General features: G+C 41.0%; 1 protein-coding gene, 1 long non-coding RNA gene and 1 pseudogene across 7 annotated transcripts in view; 2 read left to right on the top strand and 1 right to left on the bottom strand.

Moving 5' to 3' along the window:
- Positions 1 to 23,322, top strand: part of LOC108247458 (ankyrin repeat and SOCS box protein 15) — an 85,945-nt gene that overhangs the window by 2,325 nt on the left and 60,298 nt on the right. For 2 of the 5 annotated variants that reach the window (XM_037980823.1, XM_017435596.3), the window contains exons 2-4: positions 15,197 to 15,334; positions 17,467 to 17,598; positions 22,174 to 22,332. In XM_037980823.1, coding sequence (XP_037836751.1) covers positions 15,199 to 15,334; positions 17,467 to 17,598; positions 22,174 to 22,332 — 427 coding nt within the window. In that variant the 5' untranslated portion in view covers positions 15,197 to 15,198. Of the gene's footprint in view, positions 1 to 6,136; positions 6,332 to 15,196; positions 15,335 to 17,466; positions 17,603 to 22,173; positions 22,333 to 23,322 lie in introns of those variants that run through there. The other 3 variants (XM_017435597.3, XM_037980822.1, XM_017435599.3) reach the window with 3 other exon arrangements.
- LOC112451368 lies at positions 7,814 to 9,952 on the top strand (annotated as a pseudogene).
- Positions 17,480 to 19,997, bottom strand: LOC112451369. Of its 2 annotated transcripts, none has more exons than XR_003040182.1 (3): positions 19,876 to 19,997; positions 17,970 to 18,036; positions 17,480 to 17,591 (listed from the first exon to the last, which is right to left on the bottom strand). It is a non-coding gene; the product is annotated as an uncharacterized LOC112451369 (long non-coding RNA). The 2 variants fall into 2 exon arrangements; XR_003040181.1 differs by having other exon boundaries at positions 17,481 to 17,591; positions 17,997 to 18,036.

The following is a 23,322-nucleotide window of genomic DNA, read 5'->3' as shown; positions in this document are numbered from 1 at the left end:
CTTTTGACAAAAAAGGAAGATGTGAAATTGGGCGATAATTGGAGAGAATATCTGGATCCAGGGAAGATTTCTTTAGAAGAGGGTTAATGACAGCTGTTTTAAGAGGCAGTGGAACATAACCAGATTTCAGTGATTTGTTTATTATTTGTGTGATTAATGGACTTATTGCAGCATGATTAGATTTTATAAGTGATGAGGGGAAGGGATCCAGGGCACAAGATGAAGGCTTCATTTTCTTGAGAATGTTCTCCACTTCACTCTTAGCAACTTCATCAAAGCAGCTCAGGGACTCATGGTGTACAAGGGTAGATGACAGCTGAAGATCAGGAAGGCTGTGGAGCTGAGATCTGATAGAGTCAACTTTATTTTTGAAAAATGAAAGAAACAAGTCGCATTTTTGAGTCGAATCCTCAACCTCAGTTTGTTGATTGGGATGAAGGAGATGGTGTATTGTCGAGAAAAGCTGTTTGGAATTTCCCGGACAGCTATTGATGATGTTGGAATAATACTTAGATCGTGCTTCCTTAAGAGAAAAGGCATAAGCTTTCTGATGATCCTTATATGCCTGCTTGTGTACAGAGAGACCTGATTTTTTTACACGTCTCTCGATAGCGCGTCCAACAGCTTTCATGTTCCACAGCTCATCGGTGTACCAAGGAGCTGAGCGGCAGAATGACACCAGCCTCGACTTCAATGGAGCATGGAGCTCCAGAAGCTCCTGGAGAGATTGATTGTAGTAATCCACAGAGTCAGTTACAGATGAATGATTGACAGCTGTCAAGGAGTGAAAAGCAGAGGACAAAGCCCCAGGGGAGATATTTTTCAAGTCACAGAACTGAATAAGACGTTTAGATTTTAGAGCAGACAAAGTTGAAGGCACTTCTAGAGAAATGATACTGTGGTCCGAGACGCCCAGGTCATAAACAGATAAGTTATTGATAGTTACATTGTCTGTAATCACCAGGTCCAGAGTATGCCCCCTATTGTGTGTAGGGGCGTCGACAAGCTGAGTAGATTAAGTGAGTCCAGAAGAGACTTAAAATCTGCCACCAGAGGGGAGTAAAAATTATCAAAATGTATATTGAAATCTCCAAGAATAATATTTTTCACAGAACGGGCACAGAAAGAAGTTAGGAGGTCATGTATCTCTGAATTAAATGATACATGTTGTTTTGGAGGCCGATAAAGCAATACTATATTCATCTGGAGTGGGGCTTTGAGATTGAAGGCCAAGCATTCAAACGAAGAGAAGTCCTGAAGAACCAGACGGGACAATTGTAGATCACTGCGGTAGATTACTGCCAGACCACCACCTCGCCCCTTGTGACGAGCTCTCTGCAGATAGCTATATCCAGGGGGACAAGCTTCATTCAGCGAACTGTACACATCCGGTTGGTGCCATGTTTCAGTAAGGCACATAAGGTCGACATTTTTCTCCAGAATATGGTCATGAATAAGACAGGATTTGTTGGTTAGTGATTGAACATTGAAAAGTTCTATTTTAATACTGGTTGGAGTAGAAGCCTTTTGGAGAGATTTTAGCAGACTGAAGTCCACTCCACGCTTTCCTTGCCCCTTCATGCATTGTGTTCTTCCAGCCATATCAGGGAGCACAGACGCTGCGTTCTGATGACGTAAACGCTGCGCGGCACGTCCGGTAGACCAGAAGGAAGCCATAGGGCCAGATCCAGCCTGCTGATAATAAACAGTTCTCCTCCGAGAGCCTCTATGGACATAGCGCGGTCTACGCAGAAGACCCAGTCGTTTTAAGATGGAAACACAGGGAGGGATGGAGCAGTTGTTAAGTCCAATCAGCTGGAAAGCAGAGTAGGTCAACATCGACGAGCCAGCCCAGCCTGGAGAAGCTAACATGGAGCTAACCGGTAGCAGCAAACGCACGGCTCCAAAACAGACATTCAGGAAACAGAGCGATGTAATCCACAGCATAACTTGCAGACCAGCACAGGAGAAAATCCAGGGAGAGATAACAACAATTGGCAACAATAGAGCGGCTTGTTTTTCGTGGAGAAAGCAGCCGTGAAGAAAAAAGCGTGGAGAAGCGGCGAACATTCAACGCCAGCGTCCTCTCCAGGTAAGTATAAAAGTAAGTATGATCATGCGAGATCACACAATGATCTTGTTGACAGTTTTACAACTTCAATGCAAAGATCACTTGATAAAATTGCTCCTCTGAACAAGAAAGTGATCAGTCAGAGAAAGCTGGCTCCTTGGTTTAATTCAAAATTATGTACTTTCAAACAGGAATCTAGAAAGTTGAAAAAAAGGCACTCCACTAACATGGAGTGAGGACTGCAGAAAAGATCATCAGATTGCCTCTACCAGCCCTTCAGGATCTTTACATTTCACACTGTTTCAAGAGAGCAATGATCATAGCGAAAGACCCCACTCACCCGGCACACAAACTGTTTTCCCTACTACCATCAAGGAAGCACTACCGCAGCTTACGGTGTCGCACAAGCAGATTAGGAAACAGTTATTTTCCACAAGCTATTAGATTAATGAACTCATTGAAGAAAACTAAATGAACATTTTAAGGACATTGGAGAACAATCCATAAACATTTATTCATTGCACTTGCATACAGTATCTGTATTACTGTACACTACTTGTATGATTATTGATTGTATTTTTTTTACTGTACAGCTAGAACTGTATATAAATCTTTAATAGAAGATAATCAGAACAACCCCTGGTTCCTGTTTAGTACTGTAGCTTGACTAATAAAAAGTCCTATCTCTGTTGAGCCATGCATTCCAGTTTGCAAATGTAAATAATGAATCTTCTTCATACACATTTGTTTGTCATCGAGTTCCTCAAGGTTCAGTGCTTGGACCAATACTTTTTACTTTACATCTACTTCCAAGTTATTAGACAGCATGGGAGAAGTTTTTCTTGTTATGCCCATGATACTCAGTAATATTTATCCATCAAATCCGATGCATCCAATCGGTTAATTAGATTACAAGCATGTCCTAAAGACATAAAAACCTGGATGACTCTTAATTTTCTGCTTTTAAACTCAGACATGACAGAGGTAGTAGTTTTTGGACCTGTTCTTCTTAGTACCAAATTTTGTAGCCTTTCACTTCTTCTGGATGGCATTAATTTGGCCTCCAGTTGTAATGTAAAGAACCTTGGTGTTATCTTTGATCAGGATATGTCTTTTAACCCTACTTTAAAAATATTACCTAGACTGCTTTTCTTCACCTACATAATATCACTAAAATTAGAAACATGTCTCAAAATAATGCCGAAAGATGACTTTATGACATTGTCATGTAAGAGATGACAGCCTAAAGCATTGCTTAGTCTGTAAAATTCTAATAACCTAACAAAAAATCATCAATAAGTGGCATACTAGCAAGACTCAGAATGGCAACATCTTTAAGAAGCAAAAGCTCCAACAAACAGGAAGGTACAATGGACAAACACAACAGTTAAAAGTAGCTAATCCTGGTTCAAACTATGAGTAGCCCTATCTACTTTGACCATGATTACTTCCCACAGCTACAGAAATGACATGGGCAGGTACGAGAGGCTGTAAAAGAACTGAAACATGTTATGTTATATGTTGTGTTCATTTTGTGTTGAAATTGATGTTGTGAGGTTTCAGTGTGCTATATATTTAAGTAACCACCTCTTTCAGTGACAAGCAGGGCCAATTGGTTTTAACTGTTCCTCATGACAGCTGATTATCTTCTGCATATAAGGCTGAGGTGCAACAGAAGTCTTTGCTGGAACGTTGTATGCCTCTGGTATCAACCCACAGCTCTAGGTTCTTGAGATTCAGATTAAGTTATCTGAAAACTATCTTATGTACAAATTAGTGCAGCAATTATTGTCAAGTGCACTTAGTAGTTATTGTCATAGAGGGCAATCAAAAACAACACAAGTCCTGGTCAGAGTGAGATGGGGGGTCTTAGGCTATATTAGCCTTCTACCAGACCACAGGACAAGGTTAGTTGTAGTCTGGGATTCCATACTCCTTGCTGGGCAGTTGGGTAGCTGCCCTCCAGACTGTTCGAGAAGGTTTGTGAAAATCCAGGTTCATCCCAGTTCACCTGGCCTATGTTAGACAAACAGGACTTGTCAGGTTCTATAAATCAAGCTAATAACAAATCCTAACTTGATTAGAAGCTTGACCATGTGTACACATAAATCTACAGTGTATAAATAAATACATTATTGGTATTTACAATGGAATCCTACTGTTCTGTGTTTGCACATAAAAGCTTGACAAAACAACAAATAATCCATGTAATACAAAGCAATACAAACAACATTGGATCTACTAAAAGCTACGCATTAATGACTAATGCTAACCGCTAACATACACGCTGTGCAACAAACAATTCAGACTCACCAATTCCAAGAAAATTTCATGCTGAAGCAGCTGAAAACATCTCTTTGTGAGCTGATCATTAGGTCTAAAGATTTTACCTCAACAAACTTAGTCAAATAATGCAGTACAACTGGTTTAAAGATCAAAATAGCCAGTTGTTTGGAAAAACTAACCTGGTAGTAGCTATCAGTCTGCTTCCCCCACTGATCTGACTCAGAGGAAGTCGGTGCAGCTTGTACATTTGCCAATCACAATCACAATCGGGCGCGCCCCCACAAGGGAGCGCACACGGGTGTGAGAGGTATTAAAGCGCTCCTCCTCTGTGCTCTGGGGCTTTGGAAATGGAAACAATAAATAGTCATCACTGACTGTAGTACTTTCAGTTAAGCTAGCACTTTTCAGCAACAGGGCAGTACAAAGTGCTTTACAACATGCGAACATAAAAATACAGAGTCATAAAACACACACAAAGATATCGAAAATATAGAGCTAAACATATCTAAAACATGAGACATTAAATAAGACTAAGTTGTACTAAAGATAAACCAAAGATAAGTTGAGGAGAACCAAACTATGATATAACATAAACTAAACTAGAATTTAAAAACCTCAGCCGAACAGAAGCCATGAAAACACACACCCAATTTAAAGTTACATAAAAATACAGATATTTAGATAAAACTTATCTAAAACAAGTCATATTAAAAATAAACTAAAAATAAAAACCAACTGAGGAAAACCAAACTAGGATATAATGAAAGTGAACATAAACTAGACTAGGATTTAAAAAAAATCTCAGTTAATGAGACGTGATAAAAGCTGAACTATAGATACCAAAGGCTAAATATCTCCCTGTTATCATGAACTAGCTACTGGATTTAGCAAACAAAGAGCCTTATCTTTACCTCCTCCCCATCCTTATGATTGTGCCATTGATCTCCTTCCTGGCGCCCCTCTAGATTATACAAACTCTCTGGCCCAGTAAGAGAAACTATAAAAGAATGCACTGAGCAATCTTTGGGTTTTGGCATAATCCACCCTTCCACTTCCCCTGTTGGGGCAGGGGTTTCTTTGTAGAAAAGAAGGATAAGACCGTGCATTGACTATTGTGGACTAAATCAAACAACTATAAAGAACAAATACCTGTTACCTCTCATGGATTCAGTTTTTGAACATCTCCACTCTGCTACTGTTTTCTATAAGTTGGTTCTCAAAAACACCTATTATCTTGTTTGCATAAAGCAGGGGTAGGCAACCCTGATCCTGGAGAGCCACTATCCTGAATGTTTTACTTGTTTCTCTGCTCCAACACACCTGATTTGAATCAGTGTGTCATTAACAGGCTTCTGCAAAACATGAAGAGGTGATTTAACTATTGAATCAGGTGTGTTGGAGCAGGGAAACAAGTAAAACAAGCAGGATAGTGGCTCTCCAGGAGCAGGGATGCCTACCCCTGGCATAAAGGATGGAGATGAACCGAAGACAGCCTTCAAAACCTCCCTTGGCCATTTTGAATTTCTGGTCATGCCCATTGGCCTAACCAATGCCCCAGCTATGTTTCAGGCACTGTTAAATGACTTCTTGAGAGACTTTGTGGTTCAGTTTGTGTTTGTTTACCTAGATTATATTCTAATCTACGCTAAGGATATTCATCAACGCCAGATTCAAGTTAAAAATGTTTTACAGAGGCTGATGGAGAATCAATTATTCATCAAAGCAGAGAAGTGTGAATTTCATATTAATACTGTCTCTTTTCTTGGTTTTATTTTTGAGAGTGGACAGGTCCGGACAGATCCAGAGAAAATCAAAGCAGTTTCAGAATGGCAAATCCCTGAAACTCAGAAACAGCTTCAAAGATTCCTTGGGTTTGCAAACTTCTGATTCATCAAGAATTATAGTCAGACTGCTTCACCTCTCACTCAACTCACCTCTTCTCTCTGCAAGTTTTCACAGACTCCAGAAGCAGATGTAAGTTAAAGACCTTATTTACCTCCACCCCAGTTATGTCTCATCCAGATCCAGAGAAACAGTATGTCCTTGAAGTGGACTCCAGAGCGGGGGCAGTGTTATGACAACGTTCAGAGAAGGATTGTAAATTGCACCCACGTGTCTTCTCTCAAAGATTATCCCCACAGAGCGAAACTATGATATTGGTAACCGTGAGTTGTTAGCCATCAAATTAGCATCGGAGGAATGGAGACACTGATTCAACCTTTCATTATCTGGACAGATCATAAAAACCTGGCTTATATTCAATCTGCTAAAAGATTAAATGCCCGACAAGCACGAAGGGCATGCTTCTTTGCCAATTTCAGATTCACAGTCACCTACTATCCTGGTTCCAGAAATGTAAAATCAGATGCTCTCCCCCAGTAGTTTTCTCCTGATGACGATTCCAATTTATGTAGGTCCATCGTGCCAGCTTCCTGCACTGTGGTAGTTCTGTTTTTGGAACACTGAAGAAATCATCAGTCGAGCCCAAGAAAATAAACCAGACCCTGGTACAGGTCCTTTAAATTGTTGTTTTTTCTTCTGAATCTGTTAAAGCTCAAGTTCTGCAGTGCATCCATACCTCAAAGTTCTCCTGTCATTCTGTCTCCAATCAATGATGTCCTTTGCTCAAAGACATTTCTGGTGGCCCAACATGAACAATGACATCAAAGAATATGTTGCAGCTTGTCAGATTATTTCTATTTTTTGAATTTTTTTTTTACATTTTTATTATTTCTATTTTTAGACCCTCCCATCCTCTTAAGGGTAGGGGGGCTCGGAAATTACGCTTCTGAGCTGGCTGAGGGACATTTTACCCCAGACCAACTCAGTCGCTGGAATGCACTTGTTTCCAATCCATGGGTGGTGTCTACACTAACTCGGGGTTACATGCTGCAGTTCTGCCGCCGTCCTCCGGTTCCTTCTCAGGTCAGGATGACGGTGATTCACGACCAGGTAAAAGCTCAGGCTCTGAGCCACGAGATAGACACCTTGCTGGCCAAGGGCGTTATATTGCCTGTTGACCCCCTACGGGATCCAGGGGGCTTTTACTCAACATATTTTCTAGTTCTGAAAAAGACTGGCGGACTCCGCCCAGTTTTGGACCTGAGAGGTGTGAACGTGTTTTTAAAGACTATTCCCTTTCACATGCTCAGCATCAGGGATGTGCTTCGGATGATCTCCCCAGGTGACTGGTTCACCTTGGTCAACTTGAGGGACGCATACTTTTATGTCCCAATTGCACCACACCATTGCCAGTTTCTCCACTTGGAAATGAAAATGCTTGCCCTGAAATGCAGAGTTCTTCCATTCAATCTTTCTCTGTCCCCACAGGTGTTCACTCGGTGCGTGGCTGCGGCCCTCTACCCTCTGCAGGCCAAAGGGTTGAAGATCCTGCCCTACTTGGATGATTAGCTGATCTGTGCACCCACAGAAGCTCAGGCGGTTGCAGATACATGTATGTTACTCCACCACATAGGCCTGGTGGGTCTTCATGTGAACTGGCAGAAGAGCAACCTAGTTCCTTCTCAGGAAGTTACGTTACTTGGGATCATGTTGGACTCCCTCACTATGACCGCTTGCCCGTTGCCTCAGCGTGTCGAGGTCATTCTGTAAATGCTACCCGCCTTTCTACCCGGCCGCACCCCCCCCCTTCATTGCTTACCTTCGTCTGTTGGGCAAGCTGACTGCTGCAGCTACAGTGGTACTCCTGGGACTATTGTCCCTGCGGCCACTACAGATGTGGATCAGCAGCCTGGGGCTGGACCCATCTTGTGCATTGCACTGACGCAGCAAACTGAAAGTCTCCCCTCAGTGTCTCGCGTCACTGGCTCAGTGGCAAGATGCAGTGTTCATGACGAGGGGGGTTCCACTGGGCTCGCTGCCATCCCGACGGGAGATTATCTCTACCGATGCATCCACCACAGGATGGGGGGTGTCGTGGCAGCAACAGATCGCCCGGGGGGCATGGTCTCTGCGGGAAAAACTGCAGCACATCAATGCCTTGGAATCGGAGGCCGTGCGGCGGGCACTACAGCATTTCCTCCCAGGCCTGAGCGGGAGACATGTCCTGGTGCGGTCGGACAATATTGCTGTGGTCTTTTATATCAACCATCAGGGGGGAACACGGTCAATAACATTACTGAGGCTGACCCAAAAGCTTTTGACCTGGGCAGCCCCTCTTTTTACCAGCCTGAGGGCAGCCCACATTCCAGGGGTGCAGAATGGACCGGACGATATTCTGTCTGGACACCCACCACCAGGGGAGTGGAGGCTCCATCAAGAGGTGGTGGGGGTCATTTGGGAGAAAGCAGCTGTAGACCTATTTGCGTCACGAGAGACGACGCATTGCCCGCTTTGGTTCTCTCTAGCAGACGGTGCCAGTCCCCTGGGTCAGGATGCACTGGTGCACGACTGGCTGAGAGTGCTGCTCTACGTTTTTCCGCCGATCCCCCTGATAGGCCCAACACTCCTGAGAGTCCTGGAGGGGCATCAGGTCCTTCTAGTGGTTCCTTTCTGGCCAGGGAGAACCTGGTTTCCACTGCTGCACAGGCTCTGTTGCAGCTCTCCAATGCCCCTTCCCCACAGGAAGGACCTTCTGTCACAGCTGGAGGGTCAGATTCTGCATCCCAATTCCAGTCGCCTCCGGCTTTGGGTTTGGCCAATATGGTGCCTGGCATTTCCTTCTCACAGTATGATGGGAACATCAGACATACAATGACCAATGCCAGGGCCCCTTTTACACGACTGGTGTACATGCATAAGTGGAGGGCTTTTATCAGTTTGTGTAATGACATACACAAGGATCCTGTGTACTGCCCTATTGCTGTTGTTTTAACCTTCCTTCAAGCACTGCTTTCTCAAGGTCGGTCTCCATCCACTTTGAAAGTTTACGTTGCCGCCATCTCCTGTTGGCATACATTAGTGGGTGGAGTGACGGTAGGCCGTAACAAGGATGTTTCCTTGTTTCTCAGAGGGGCCCGACGTTTACACCCTCCCACACGCACCGTTGTGCCTGTGTGGGACCTCTCTCTCATCCTCACTGCTCTGCGGTCCCCTCCGTTTGAACCCCTGGCAGAGGTGAGCCTTGAGTGTTTGTCAAAAAAGACTTCTTTTCTCCTTGCCATGGCTTTGGTTAAACGGGTGGGTGAACTACATGCGTTGTCTGTTCACGAGTCCTGTTGCCGTTGGAACCCCGCTGGTTCAGGTGTTACTCTCTGGCCTGACGTAGCGTTTCTCTCTAAGGTAGCCTTGTCTGCGAGCCACTCTGTGCCCCTCCAGCTTGCTCACTTTGATGCAGGGGAGCCTGATGAGCCTCTCTGCCCTGTTCGGGCTCTGGAAGCATACGCCAGACGCACAGCTTCTCTTCGGCAGTCTGATAGTCTGTTTGTTTGCTACGCTGGGCCCCGCAAAGGGCAAGCCCTTTTGAAGCAGCGTCTTGCACGTTGGATTGTGGACGTGGTGGTACAAGCATATGTTCTAGACAGTTGCCAACCCCCTGCTGGTGTACGGTGCCATTCCACCAGGGGCATTAGTGTGTCAAGGGCCGCTATGAATGGGGTCCCTCTGGAGGCTATATGTACAGCAGCCTCCTGGTAATCACCAAATACCTTTGCTAGGTTCTACAGGGTTAATGTGGCTGCCTTTCACCCACTGGAGGGAATCCTATCCCAGCGCTCATCATCATCCCAGTGAGGTTGGCATGTTTTGGGATTGTTCTTCCTGTGTGATTCCTCAGGACTCACACCTTTAAGCACCACCTCTGGCAGTCAGTAGGGATGAAATAGAACGAGAGTTACGACTGTAACTACGGTTCTATGAATCCCGGATGACCGCCAGAGCACTTGGTCCCTCGGAATCATCGTGTTTCGCGAGAAGATTAAGGGACTGGGCTGCCACTGTCACGTGATTATATAGGCTACCAGTGTCACCGGGGGTCACACGTGACCATGTTGGTATAAGGTAGTCAACATGTGCATGCGCAAGAGTGATCGAGTGTCTGGACCAAGCAATTTCCAAGCCTGCAAGTAACTACTCATGTAAATAAATCACTTACCTTTAATTACCTGAGTCCTTGTTTCTGTCTTTCATCTGTACACTAAGTTCTGGTTAATAACACTCTCCCATAAATGACAGGTGTTGGGCAATTGTATATTTACTTATAAAGGTTTAAACTACTTGAATTTTAAACGTATACCTGATGCAAAACCAGGAAATATAATGATAGCTACAAAGTTTGTGGATTTATGAATAATTTAAGTTGTGTTACTTATAATGTTAAGGGCATAAGCACTCCAGTTAAAAGGAAAATATTTAACCAATTGCAGAAACTGCATTGCTCTATCGCACTGATCTAGGAGACACATTTTGAAAACAAGCATTTAAAACTGATGAGAGAATTTTTGGATCAGCTATATGCTTTCTCATATGGGAGGAAAAGGGAAGTGGCCATCCATTTAAATAAAAATGTATATTTTAACCATAAAAAAACATACACTGACAAGGGGGGTAGGTATGTGATGGTGACAGCTGAAATTGATAATGTTAAATTGACTTTGCTTAATCTTTACACTCCGAATGAGGACTGTCCTAAATTAATAGCCTCAGAATTAGCAGATAAAGCAGATGGAACTATTTTGGTTGGCAGGGACTTCAATTGTATACTTAGACTGTGTTTGGACAAACTCTCAATGGGAGTGAGGTCTACATCAAGAAAGTCCACAACCCTTAGTGCTATGATGCAAGAACTGGGCTTAATATACATTTGGCGTCATTCATTTCCTAGAGAAAAGTATTTTACTTTTATGTCACAAGTTCATGGTAGCTATTCTACATTGGATATGTTCTTGATAACAGGGAGTGACACTTCTAGAGTTAGTGAATGTAATATAGGCCCGATTACTATATCAGATCATGCTCTAGTCTTGCTCAAGCTAAAGATGTGACTGACTAACCAGTTTAAATACTGTAGACTTAATGTATCCTTATTAAATAATGAGGAAATCAGACAGGACAGAAGTAAAGCTGTAATGAGGGGCAATATTATTGCCATCTCCTCTCAACTGAAGAAACAGAGGCTTGTCAGGCAGAAGGAGATGGAGAAAGTGAAGTGAAGTGAGATTTATTTATATAGCACTTTTAAGCAACAAGGCGATCCAAAGTGCTTTACAACAGAAACAAAAACAGAATCCGTACATAATTGAAATACAATGAAACACAAAAAAGTAAAACACATCAGTCATGTATAATCTAAATGAATCATGTATAATCTAAATGGAATATAGGATAATCTAAATATAACTGGAATATAGGGTAATCTAAATAAAATCATGAAACCAGACATATTTAAGCATGAGCTGAGACAGTCAAAATAGTAGCTAAACTAAACATATCTAAACATGAATGAACTACAATGAAACACAAAAAAAGGAAAACACATCAGTCATGTATAATCTAAAAGAATCCTGCATAATCTAAATGGAATATAAACACAATGAAACACAAAAAAGAAAAACACATCAGTCATGTCTAATATAAATGAATCATGCATAATCTAAATGGAAAGCTAAAGTAATCTAAATGAAATCATAATTAAATATAAAGATACAGAAGTAAAAACATCAATCATGAACTTAAGTAAAATCATGAAACTAAACATATCTAAACATGAGCAAAATAGTAGCTAAAATAATCTAGATAAAATCATGATAAAGTTAAAGCTGAACTAAACAACAATTAGGAACCTAACAATCTAACAATATCCAAAGTATGAGCTAAGATAAACTAAACTAAACTAAGTGTACAGGAAGCTAAAACATGAGAATAAACAGTACTGAATTTCTAAATAGTACCAGAGGCCCGCTAAAAACGGCCGACGTAATAATTACTAACTAAGATAGAGAGAGAGGGAGGGAGAGGGGGGGGTGGTGGGGATGGGGTGTGTGAGAGAGATGACAGAAACAGCGGTGTGTGTGTGTGTATGTGTGTGTACAGACAGTGGGAAGATGGTATGGTGTGTGTGTGTGTGTGTGTGTGTTGTGTGTGTGTGTGTGTGTTTGCAGATAGGTCCATGAATCACGTCACAGAGGCCATTGTTTCTGATAATGATGGAATGATATCAGCGAGCTCTGAGGAGATCCACAGATGTCGTTAGGCAGAGGGGAACATCATGTTTACAAAGTTTCAGGAGAAATTTGAGATAGCTGACCAAGGTCAGCCTAGGGGAGTCAAATTCACAAACAAACAGTAAATGTTTCGGTTCAGGCAGACTTGGTTTCGTCTGCCTTGAAAGTCTTGCTGATACTTCTCAATTGCGAACCCAAACAGCCAAATTCCAGGACCATTCCGCCTTAATTCGAGCGAAGCTCATTTCTCCAAGATGTAACCCATATTATTCATGAGTTCCAGAAACGCAATTCAGTCTGTGGTCCTGTAAAAGGATTGCATCCAACTTGCGATTCAGCTCCTGTAACAACACAGTCTGAGTGTAGTTCGCCAAACCCATCAAACGAATTTGACGATAAGTCAGGTAACTGCCTAATCCAAACAGCAGAAATCCTGTAATCAAAAATCCAAATATGTAAAGATCCTCCACATCTTCCACAGACAGACTCGATAGACAAACAGGATTCCAANCGTTTCCAGGAATCCAACATGTATCCAGCGAAGAATGTCTTCTCGGGGCAAACTGGCTCTCCTTTGGTCAGCCTTCCCGTCGAGAAAATTTGATCAATTGCGTTGAGAGACCAGCTGACCAGATCCATGGTTTAAAAATTTTGGTTAAATGTATTTAGGAAGCATGATGTCTCTTATCTTATAGGTTGTCTAATTTAAAAAATGGTAAACAAGAGAATAAACACAGAGACNGGGGGGGGGGGGGGATATGTAAAAAAGGGGCTCCGAAAGAAAGAAAGAGTTCAGGAGACAGAGAGACAGAGAGAAAAGAAACATGTCTGGCTTCCACTAGGAGCAGAGAGAGAGAGCTCTGGAAAGACACATGGAAACATTATTTCAACAATCTTGGGACCAGAAAACATTAGTCATGCTAAAAGAGACTAGATAGAAATTACTAATTACTAATTACTAATCACTAACCTACAAAGCAGAAGGGGCATTGCAATTTTTGAATAGAAAATATTATGAGTATGGTAATAAAGCAAGCAGCTTACTGACTATTCAGCTAAGTCTAACAGAGTTCTAAGCAAAATTAAATGTCCTTTGACAAACCGGATTCTTACTCAAACGAAAGAAATTACCTTTATCGACCTCGCCCCCGTCGAAAAAACCAAACGGTTCTGTCCGAAGGGCGCCCGAGCCACTGGAAAAGTTGTCGGAAGAAACCGCCCGGAGGCCGGCCAGGCCACCGACGAACGCCCCGGATAACGCCGCCCGGAGGCCGACTGGACCACCAACGAACACCCCGGATAATGCCACCCGAAGGCCGACCGGACCCCCGAAACTTAATTCCCGTCCCACTGGACTCGGCCGCTGACACGGTGGACTCGGCCGCTGACACGCTGGATTCGGCCGCTGACACGCTGGATTCGGCCGCTGACACGCTGGATTCGGCCGCAGACACTTCGGATTCGGCCGCAGACACTTCGGATTCAGCCGCGGACTCTGCTGGTTCAGCCGCGGACCACTCCGGTTCAGCCGCGGACTCTTCCGGTTCAGCCGCGGACTCTTCTAGTTCAGCCGCGGACTCTTCTGGTTCAGCCGGGGGCACTTCTGGTTCAGCCGCGGACTCTTTTTTGTTCCATATTTTCCTAACAGAGCACTTTGCTCTCAGACTGGAGGTTTACTTGTGGTTCCTAAAGTTTCTAAAAGTAGAATGGGAGGCAGAGCTGTCAGTTATCAGGCTCCTCTCTTGTGGACCAACTTCCAGTTTCTGAGGCCAACATTCTGTCTCCTTTTAAGACTAGACTCAAAACTTTCCTTTTTGATGAATCCTTTAATTAAGATTAGCTTGGGTTTCCTGAGCTATTAATTAGTTATGCTGCTATATGCTTAAACTGCTCAATGACAAATTGACCACATTTCCTCACTCTGCTGCTGTTGTTACTTGCTCTACTCTCCAGGTTTGTATTTGTAATTATTTCTATCATTAATGTGTTTTTTGTCTTTCTTCTAATAGAAACTACACCTGGACCAGTCATTCTGTGTTTGTCTGTGTTTCTTTCCTGTCTTCTCAAACCCGAGTCAAAGCAGATGGTCGCTTGTCCTGAGCCTGGTTCTGCTGGAGGTTTCTTCCTGTTAAAAGGGAGTTTTTCTTTTCCTCTGTTGCCAATGTGCTGCTCAGGATGGGAGACTGTGTGTAAAGTGAACCCTTACAAAAAAAATGCCATGGAAATCACGTGACTTTCACATGTGATCACATGGGAATCACATGTGATTCCCACATTTCCACATGTGGAAAATGGGAATCACATGTGGAAATATGTGATTTTTTTGTGGATTATGTGAACCACGAAAAAAATCCCACGAAATTCACATGTGATCACATGTGAATTTCGTGGGATTTTTTTGTAAGGGAAGATTCAACACAATCTGCTGGATTCCTTAGATAGATCCCTTTTCTAATTGGCTTTATGTTTATTATGTGAATGTTTTTGTACAGTGCCCTGAGATGAGTTTTGTTGTGACTTGGCGCTTTATAAACTGAATTGAAATTGAATTGTATTGATTGAGCAGAATGACAAGTAAAGTCTAAGCCTATGTCTAAGTACTATCATTTAATGTATGTAGAATCTTTCAGGAATCACACAATCACCACAATCGTTTGGTGTTACTGATATGCATAACTGGGAGAAATTAAACCTTTTGTGTTTACATGTAATTTCTCAGGAATGGATGCAGCTAATGTCATGGATGAAGATGAGCTTTTGGACCCTAATGTTCAGATGATTATTCAGGACTCATGTCAGAGAGAGCTTCTCATTTGTAGGAGTGAAACACTGAAGATTATAAAGGCCATTGAACAAGGTGAAGTAAAATATGTGTTCATGGTTGATCACACCTTAATACTAGCAGATAATGAAAAATTGAGAAAACAAAAGACACTTTCGATGTGTTTTATAAAACAAGTGAAAAGCACAAAACTGCAGCACTCTTGTAATCAGTGCATTGCCTCTGCTGCATTTAAAATTACCAAATTAAGTGAAGTTTATGTGAGGTGAAGCAAGTCTGGTACAACAATAATTTATAAGATTCACAGTTAAGCATTCCAGATATATTCTATTAGAGGTCAAGCAACATGCTTTTTTCCATTGCCAATGCCAATTTTGGAAATCAGGCCACCCAATAATCTATATAAAACACTGATTCATTTATTTATTCATTTTTGTATTTTTCAATTCAATATTTATTTTTCATTTATCAAAATATCAAACCCTTCAGGATTTCGCGATGTTGCGATCGCAACTATTAACGCAAAATCAAGCAAACCCCGCGAAATCGCAACATTTTTTACAACTTTGTCCAAAACACCGCAACTTTCCCACAACTTTAACCAAAATAACCCCAAATAACTCACGAAGAAGAGATGTGATGTCACATCCTGTTAACATCAGAATGCCGGGAGCATGCAGGAGCAGCGACCAAAGTGAGAATGTGCGCTAATGCTTCACATTTGCCCACAAAGATTTCAGCAAAGGACCGCGTAAAACACCGCAGTGAAGTTAGTTTTAAGTTGGATGTTGGATATTCGCGGAGTTAGCGGCGTCTAGCTCACGGCTTACCTGAAACAGGAACGCTAATGTCGGCCAGCCGTCCCTAAGTGAACCACAGCGCTTGAGAGAAGAAGCCGGCACAGAACGGCTGGCCGACATTAGAGTTCCTGTTTCGTGTCAGCCGTGAGCTAGACCCCGCTAACTCAGCAGAGCGCAAATATCCAACATCCAACTTCAAACTAACTTCACTGCGGTCGCAAACCAGTTTCCTACCCAGCTGCACGAGAGTGGGGAGAAGCTGTTTTGCACGTCCTGCAGTGTAATCATGGAACATAAACGCATCGACAAACACTTTGTGTCTGCAAAACATGTGAGGAGAGCTGCAGACAAGGGACAATCCAGAAATGGTCATGAATGTCAGTTTATAAGCTATCAAAGTTCTCAAATAAAGCACCTTTTGATAATGGCAATGTTTGTTGGTAATTATCTTACAAAACTAGTATTTTTGGTTTACATATTAAAAGTTATGTTTTTTTATTGATTTTAGTAAAAAAAAAAAAAAAATCGCAATTTTTAGGAAAATACCTTGCGAAATTAGGTATTTTAGCCCGCAACAATCACAAAAAATGGCCACTAAATCCTGGAGGGATTGAAATATGTTGTAATGCAGTATGTGCTGACTTTGGACTGGAAAGTTGCAAGTTCGATTCCCTGCCATGCCCATATGTTGCGGTGTCCTTGAGCAAGACACACCTCATCCCTAACTGCTCCCCAGGCAACTTAAACAGTTTGATTCAAATCACTTCATGTTCTGATTTAAATTCCAGCTTTGAGAAAACTTTAAACTTTAAGAAATAAAGTTTATTTTAGCAGTTAGAGCAAAACATAAACAGATACCATACTCCTCACTTTCAGATTATTTTAGTTATTGTATTGATATAATAACAAACAGAAAAACAGCAGAAGAAGAATCAGACCATCTACTCACAGATACCCCCAGCAGACAGAGCCAGGTTATTGTATGTCTCACCTCTGACTTTTTAAAAAGTTGGTTTAATATCAGGTCCAGAAGAATAAATATATGTGAAATACATTAGCATTTTTGTTGAAATATTTGTCATATAATACAAGTCTCTGCAAACATCATACTGGCAACAGAAAGGAAAATCCTACAGAAATTGTATTTATATCAAATTAAATATAAAACAAAATTATATTTATTTTACTGTTGTTTATTTTATTTTATTATTTCTCCATTGACTGCATGAAACTGATTAGAACTGATATCAGTATTCTGAATCAACAAGTACTCAAATATAAGTACTTTGTTTGAAATAATGTAGTATCAGTGCATCCCTAACAATAAGATAAATACAAATCATTTTACTTGGGCAGACTTTTTCATATTCCTCCCAGGCAAAGTAAGCAGATCTTTTGTCTTTACAGGTGATTTGTTGGGCCTGCAGGAGCTCTGTGATTTCCCATCAGTCTTTAGTCAGGTGGATGAGCATGGGTGGTGTCCTTTGCATAGAGCTGCAATCCAACCTCTGGTCAGAGTCTTGGAGATGGTTCTGTATGGTGGGTAAGATTTTAAAGCTTTACTTTCACACAGTGAAAAGAAGTAAAGAGAAAAGAGCAGCTGCTTATCACAGCTAAACATTTTTAGGGGAACCACATCTAGTCGTTTAACTAATTCTGGTAATAACAGCAAGGGTCACTTTTGTTATCCTTTCCTACTTTTTGTTACTTCATTTTTTACCGTTTTATGCAACCCTTTAAAACATTCATAATCTAAACGAGTTTAGATTGTTTAGACTGTTTCCTTCCACAGACTAAAAACCTGCATGTTCGGTAAAATGGTAACTTTAAAATGTCCCTAGGTGTAAGAGAGAGTGTGAAAGATTGTTTGTCTCATTTCTCTCTATGCGTCCCTGTGATGGAATTGCAACCTGTCCAGGGTGTCCCCTGCCTCTCACACAGTGATTGCTGAAGATGGGCACCAGCTCCCTCCATGACCTAGAAAAAAAAAATGAATGGATGGAAGCATGAAATGTACTGTAATACATCTCCAGTTGTGACAAAGTTGGAAAGTTGTAAAAAAAATGTAATTAAAAACAAAGAACAATAATTTGCAAATTTTATAAACCCAGAATCTATTTACAATGCAACATAGTAAATATTTAAAATGTTAAAATAAATTAATTAATTAAAAATTGCACATTTTTTATGCAAAAATAATTTTGGTCATTTTGAGTTTTATGGCAGCAACACACGTCTAAAAAGTTGAGAAAGGGCTAGGTTTACCACTGTTTTTGTAGAGGAATGTTGTACATTTCTTGTCTGATGTAAGATTCTAGATGGTCAACAGTCCTGGGTCTTTTTTACTGGGCTTTTCATTTCATAATGTGTCAAATATTATCAGTTGGTCCAAGTTTTGGTCTGCAGGCAGATCAGTTCAGTACCCAGACTCTTCTACTCCAAAGCCATGTTGCTGTAATGGATGCTTTATATGGTTTAATATTGTCTTGCTGAAATATGCAAGGCCTTCTCTGAAAAAGGTTAGGGTTGAGCTGGGTTCTTGTTTCAGACGAGTATCCGGTATGATTAAAGCATTTTTGCTGAATACGAGCATGATACAAATAAAACTTGTCAATGTCCGTGCTCGGATATCTGAAAAAAAAAAATTAAAATACGCACTTGTCCTGAAGGATCTGTCACGATCAGTGATTTGCCAGTCATACAGAGCGCCTGCCCCTCCCCATACAACTCTGCAGTGAAAGCTGTGCAACATATGTGGTGCATTTGACAAGACAGAGCTGAAAACAGCTTGTGTTGCGTTATTCACTGCATCCACTCCGGTCAGTTTTTTTTTTTTTTTGACCGTGTGCTTTTACTTAGTTTGTTCTGTAAATAGTTTTCTTACTTTTGTGATCAAAAACATTGATTTGAATCTCAATTTTGAGACTGTTCTGTGAATAGTTTTCAAATAAACAATACATATAGCAACTTCTGATCAATCCATATCGATTTCAGATTTAAAGTAAGTACAGCTTTAAGCTCCACTGGTTAAACAACACCAATTTCAGGGTTATGTCATGCCTACTTCCAGGTTAGGCCCTGACCACTCCGAGTACAGATCCGAATACAGATAATTTAGATGGTTGAACAGATACAGATAGTAGATAGATAGGGGTGTACTCGCTCATCCCCATCTAAAACCTGTATATATTTCATTACACTGATGCTGTCTTTCCACGTGTGTAAGCTTCCTATGCCATAGATCACAGGTGTCAAAGTCCGTTCCTCGAGGGCCGCTCTCCTGCATGTTTTAGATGTGTTCTGGATTCAAAACACCTGGTTTAAATGAATGACTTGCTTCTGGAGAAATTGATTTGGTGAGGAGGTGATTAAACCCTTTGAATCAGGTGTGTTGGAGCTGAAAAACCTAAAACTTCCAGGACAGTGGCCCTCGGGGCCTGGAGTCTAACACCCCTGCCATAGATGCTAATGAACCCTCATACCATTAGGTTTTGGAACTGTGCGATGATAACAGGCTGGATGATGTCTCTCATCATTAGTTCAGAGGATGTGGTGTCTGTGGTTTACAAAAACAATTTCAAAAATTTATATCTGACCACAGAACACTTTTCCAAACTTGCCTCGGTCAATTCTAAATAAGCTTTGGCCCAGAGAAGACACCAGAGTGTCATGGTTTGGTAAATGGTGGATGGTATGAACCCAAATGCAGACAGTCCCAAAGAAACTCAAAAGAAAACTAATTTACTTAAATGAATAAAACAAAACAAAACAAATGGCTGATTTGGCAGCAACAAAAACTACACAACAAAAACTTACAAAGTCCAAGATTGCAGAGAACACAACAGGCGAGACATGAGGATAAACCTGGACAGCACATAGAAGTGATAACAGACCAGTAAATAAGTTGAGGAGATGGCCAGGTTTCAAAGACAGGAGGTAATTAGGAGAAGTGGGCACAGGTGAGTGATTACAAACTCGGGGCAGGTGAAGATGGGTGTGGCAGGCAAACAAATGATAAGCCGTGGACAAGTGAATGATGATAGGAATACAAAAGACACAAGGAGCAAAAACTGAACTAAGATAAGACTATACATGAAGACAATCAAATTTCACAATAAAAGAAACAATAAACCCAAATTGAACACAGGGTAACCAGAAATACGAAAAAACAATAACCCTAAATACAAAGAGAAACTCAAAGAAAACCCAAATCCTGACAGAGTTTCTTGATGGTGTTCACTTAAGGCTTCTTCTAAGCATGATACAGCTTTGACCAGCATTTGTGAATGCTATGACGATAGATGTTTGCAGACAATAATTTGTGGAAATGTTTCTGACCCCATGCAGTGATGTCCGTAACAGAATCAGACATGATTTTAATACAGTGCTGCCTGAGGGCTGGAAAATCATGAGAATCCAGTACTGTCTTTTGTTTTTTTCCATTGCACACAGAAATTTCACCAGATTCTTGAAATATTTTATTGATATGATCTGTGGATAATAGAATATTCAAAATGTTTCCAATTTTCCATTGAGGAACATTATTCTGAAATTGTTCCATTTTTTTAGTTGCTGTTTTAGATGTATTTTTACTTCTGAGAGATTCAACCTCTAAAATGCTCTTTTCATACTTAGTCCTCTCACTGGCCTGCTGCCAATTAACCTAATTAGTTGCAAAATGCTCCTAGAGCTGTTTCTTATGCATACTACTTACTTTTAAGGCCTTTCCATACTCCATGAGAAGTCACAATGTCGTCTCTCAGTCACGTGGTTGCATTACGAAATTTGCATCATTTGTGTTTGCATAGCAGCTTCGCCCACCAGTTCGCGACACAAGACCCTGGCCAAACTGTTTCTCACAGGGGTTTGTGCCAAGTTTAAGGTGATTGGTCAAAAGTTGTTGTGGGAAGTTTATGTGGAAAAGCCAGTGAGCTTTAATGGAGTTAATTTGCTTCAACTGCTGCACTGAGAAGCAGCTGATCAAGGCTGTTAGAAAAAAAACATCCATCTTTACAACTGTTCCAGCAAAACTTAAAAACTTATGACTTAAAAAAGGCTGCAGAGACACAGGTGGCTTTTTGTGGCTGTGGTGGCCAGGAAGAAGTGTGCCTCGGCCGGGCAGTGGCAGGACACTTTTCCTTTGTTCGCTCATTATTGCGCACCATGATATTTACAAATGCAAAACAGCGTGTACTGTCTCAGTTGGTTTAATAAACACGTCTCATCAGGGTAAGGGAAGCAAAAATCTATACAAGAACAGCAGAGTAGAGAAGCTGGTGAGAAGAAACTCATTTTACCGATGTAGGAGGAGAGAAGAGCTTTCTAGAAGTTCTAATCTGGGCGTCTCGTGGACTATGAAAGGTGTGTGTGTGAAAATGAACGACTCGCAACCATGTGACTGTGAACCGACTTTGTGACTTCTTATGGAGTATGCTGGAGCCTTTAGTCTTTTGTTGCTCCTGTCAGAACTTTTTCATTACATTTTTGTCCTAAAAATGGAACATATTTCTTAGTGTTAACATTTCATATATTTAATATGTTCCATTGTGGATAAAATATGGGTTTATAAGATTTTCAAATCATTGCATGATGTTTTAATTCACAGTTTACACAATACCTCATGTTTGTCAAAATTGGGGTTTGTTATGTAGTGAGGTGGCAGAATAGTATTAAAGTCACTAGTACTGAATGTAACAGTAGTAAAGCACTCCAGTCGTCATGCTCTGTTCTTCTCCATCTTTTATTTCTTCTTCTCTACACACATCTATGTACAACTCTCTCTCTCTCTCTATGCCACCTTGTGGCAACATTGTGAACATAACAGTGTTGTAATTTTGAATTAGTTTAAAAGACTGAGAATATAATTGTCTTATGACAGTAAAATATAGTCCAATTCAATGAAAGCATTAGATTTAATTGGAATATTTTTTAACTGAATTGGACTGCAGAGATATTTAATTTGTTTTCCCTGTCTAGTGTCCTGACAGGACTTTTGTTGTGAACTGATACTATCTAAGCAAAACTGAATTAATCTGAGTACACTTCTGTTATAATATTTTTCCTTTAAAAGGTGGATTTCGTAAAAGTAAGCTTAACTTTTGTTATGTGCTTCAGCATCTTTCAGTCTCACTCTGCAAGAGAAGACTCTGGAGGGGGAGACCTTTCTGACACTCGCAGTGAAAGCTGGTTTAGTGGAAAATGTCAAGATACTGCTGGAGCATGGTGCTTCTCCTCAAATCACCAACAGCAGGAATGAATCCCCTCTGCTTTTAGGTCAGGTTGCTGGCTCCATGACACTGTCATCTTTGGCACATCATAGCAGAGATAATGTAAAAAAACATTAAAAGATAATTTGTCCATCCTGTCATACAGCATGACTGCTGTATGAGTTTTTTTAGGCCTCAAAAAAGCATTTGATACAGCATTTAATATTACTAAGATATGGTATAAGAGGAGTACCACTATCTTGGTAAAGAGGTTATTTATACACTGGCTTAAATGTGTTTATATAAGCAATACAGATTCAGTTTTTGAAACTTTTTTTTTGTGGAGGTGCCTCCAGGCTCTGTACTGGCGCCAATGTTTTTTTTATTATACATATATGATATTTGCAAGCTCTCTAAACTAATGCAATTGATATTATTAGGAGACCCGCTCCACTCTGTCCACAGTGGCGCTCCCGCGTGATTGATTTTGTGTAAGTCATGTTGTCATCTGATGACAGAGAGCTAAAGATGGAGAGGCAGAAAACTGAAGAGGCAGAAAGATAAAGATGTAGGCATGAAAGATGAAAGCATTTCAAGAGGAGGCCTGGAATTGTTCAGGTTAGCTAAAGCTACTAATACTAATAAATAACATGTTACAGCTGTTTACTGATCAGTATTTACAATATAACAGCTGAGAGGATGGAGAGAAAGATCAAAACTTGAGAGCCCTGATCTTAAGCATGATATGTGATATGTGTTTAATTCAAATTAATTGATCAGAATTCAGGAAAATCGTGTTGAATCTATGATGTTTGTGTTTATTTCTGGGAGTGGATTTTTTGCATTATGTTTTAAAGACATGATCAGCTGATGAATACATAAGCTGTGTCTGGCAAAACTTTTTATATACAACTGTATGTATTTGGGCAGACAGACCAAAACACAGATTATGTAATACTTAAAGTGTGAATGTGTGTGTATGTGTATGGTTGAGGGGAGGAGGAGTGAAGGTGGTGGTGGTGTGGTGTGTGTGTTTGTGTGTGTGTGTGTGTGTGGG

This window comes from Kryptolebias marmoratus, linkage group LG17 (assembly GCF_001649575.2).
Source record: "Kryptolebias marmoratus isolate JLee-2015 linkage group LG17, ASM164957v2, whole genome shotgun sequence".
Lineage (NCBI taxonomy): Eukaryota > Metazoa > Chordata > Actinopteri > Cyprinodontiformes > Rivulidae > Kryptolebias > Kryptolebias marmoratus.
This window is presented reverse-complemented; position numbering and strand designations above follow the sequence as displayed.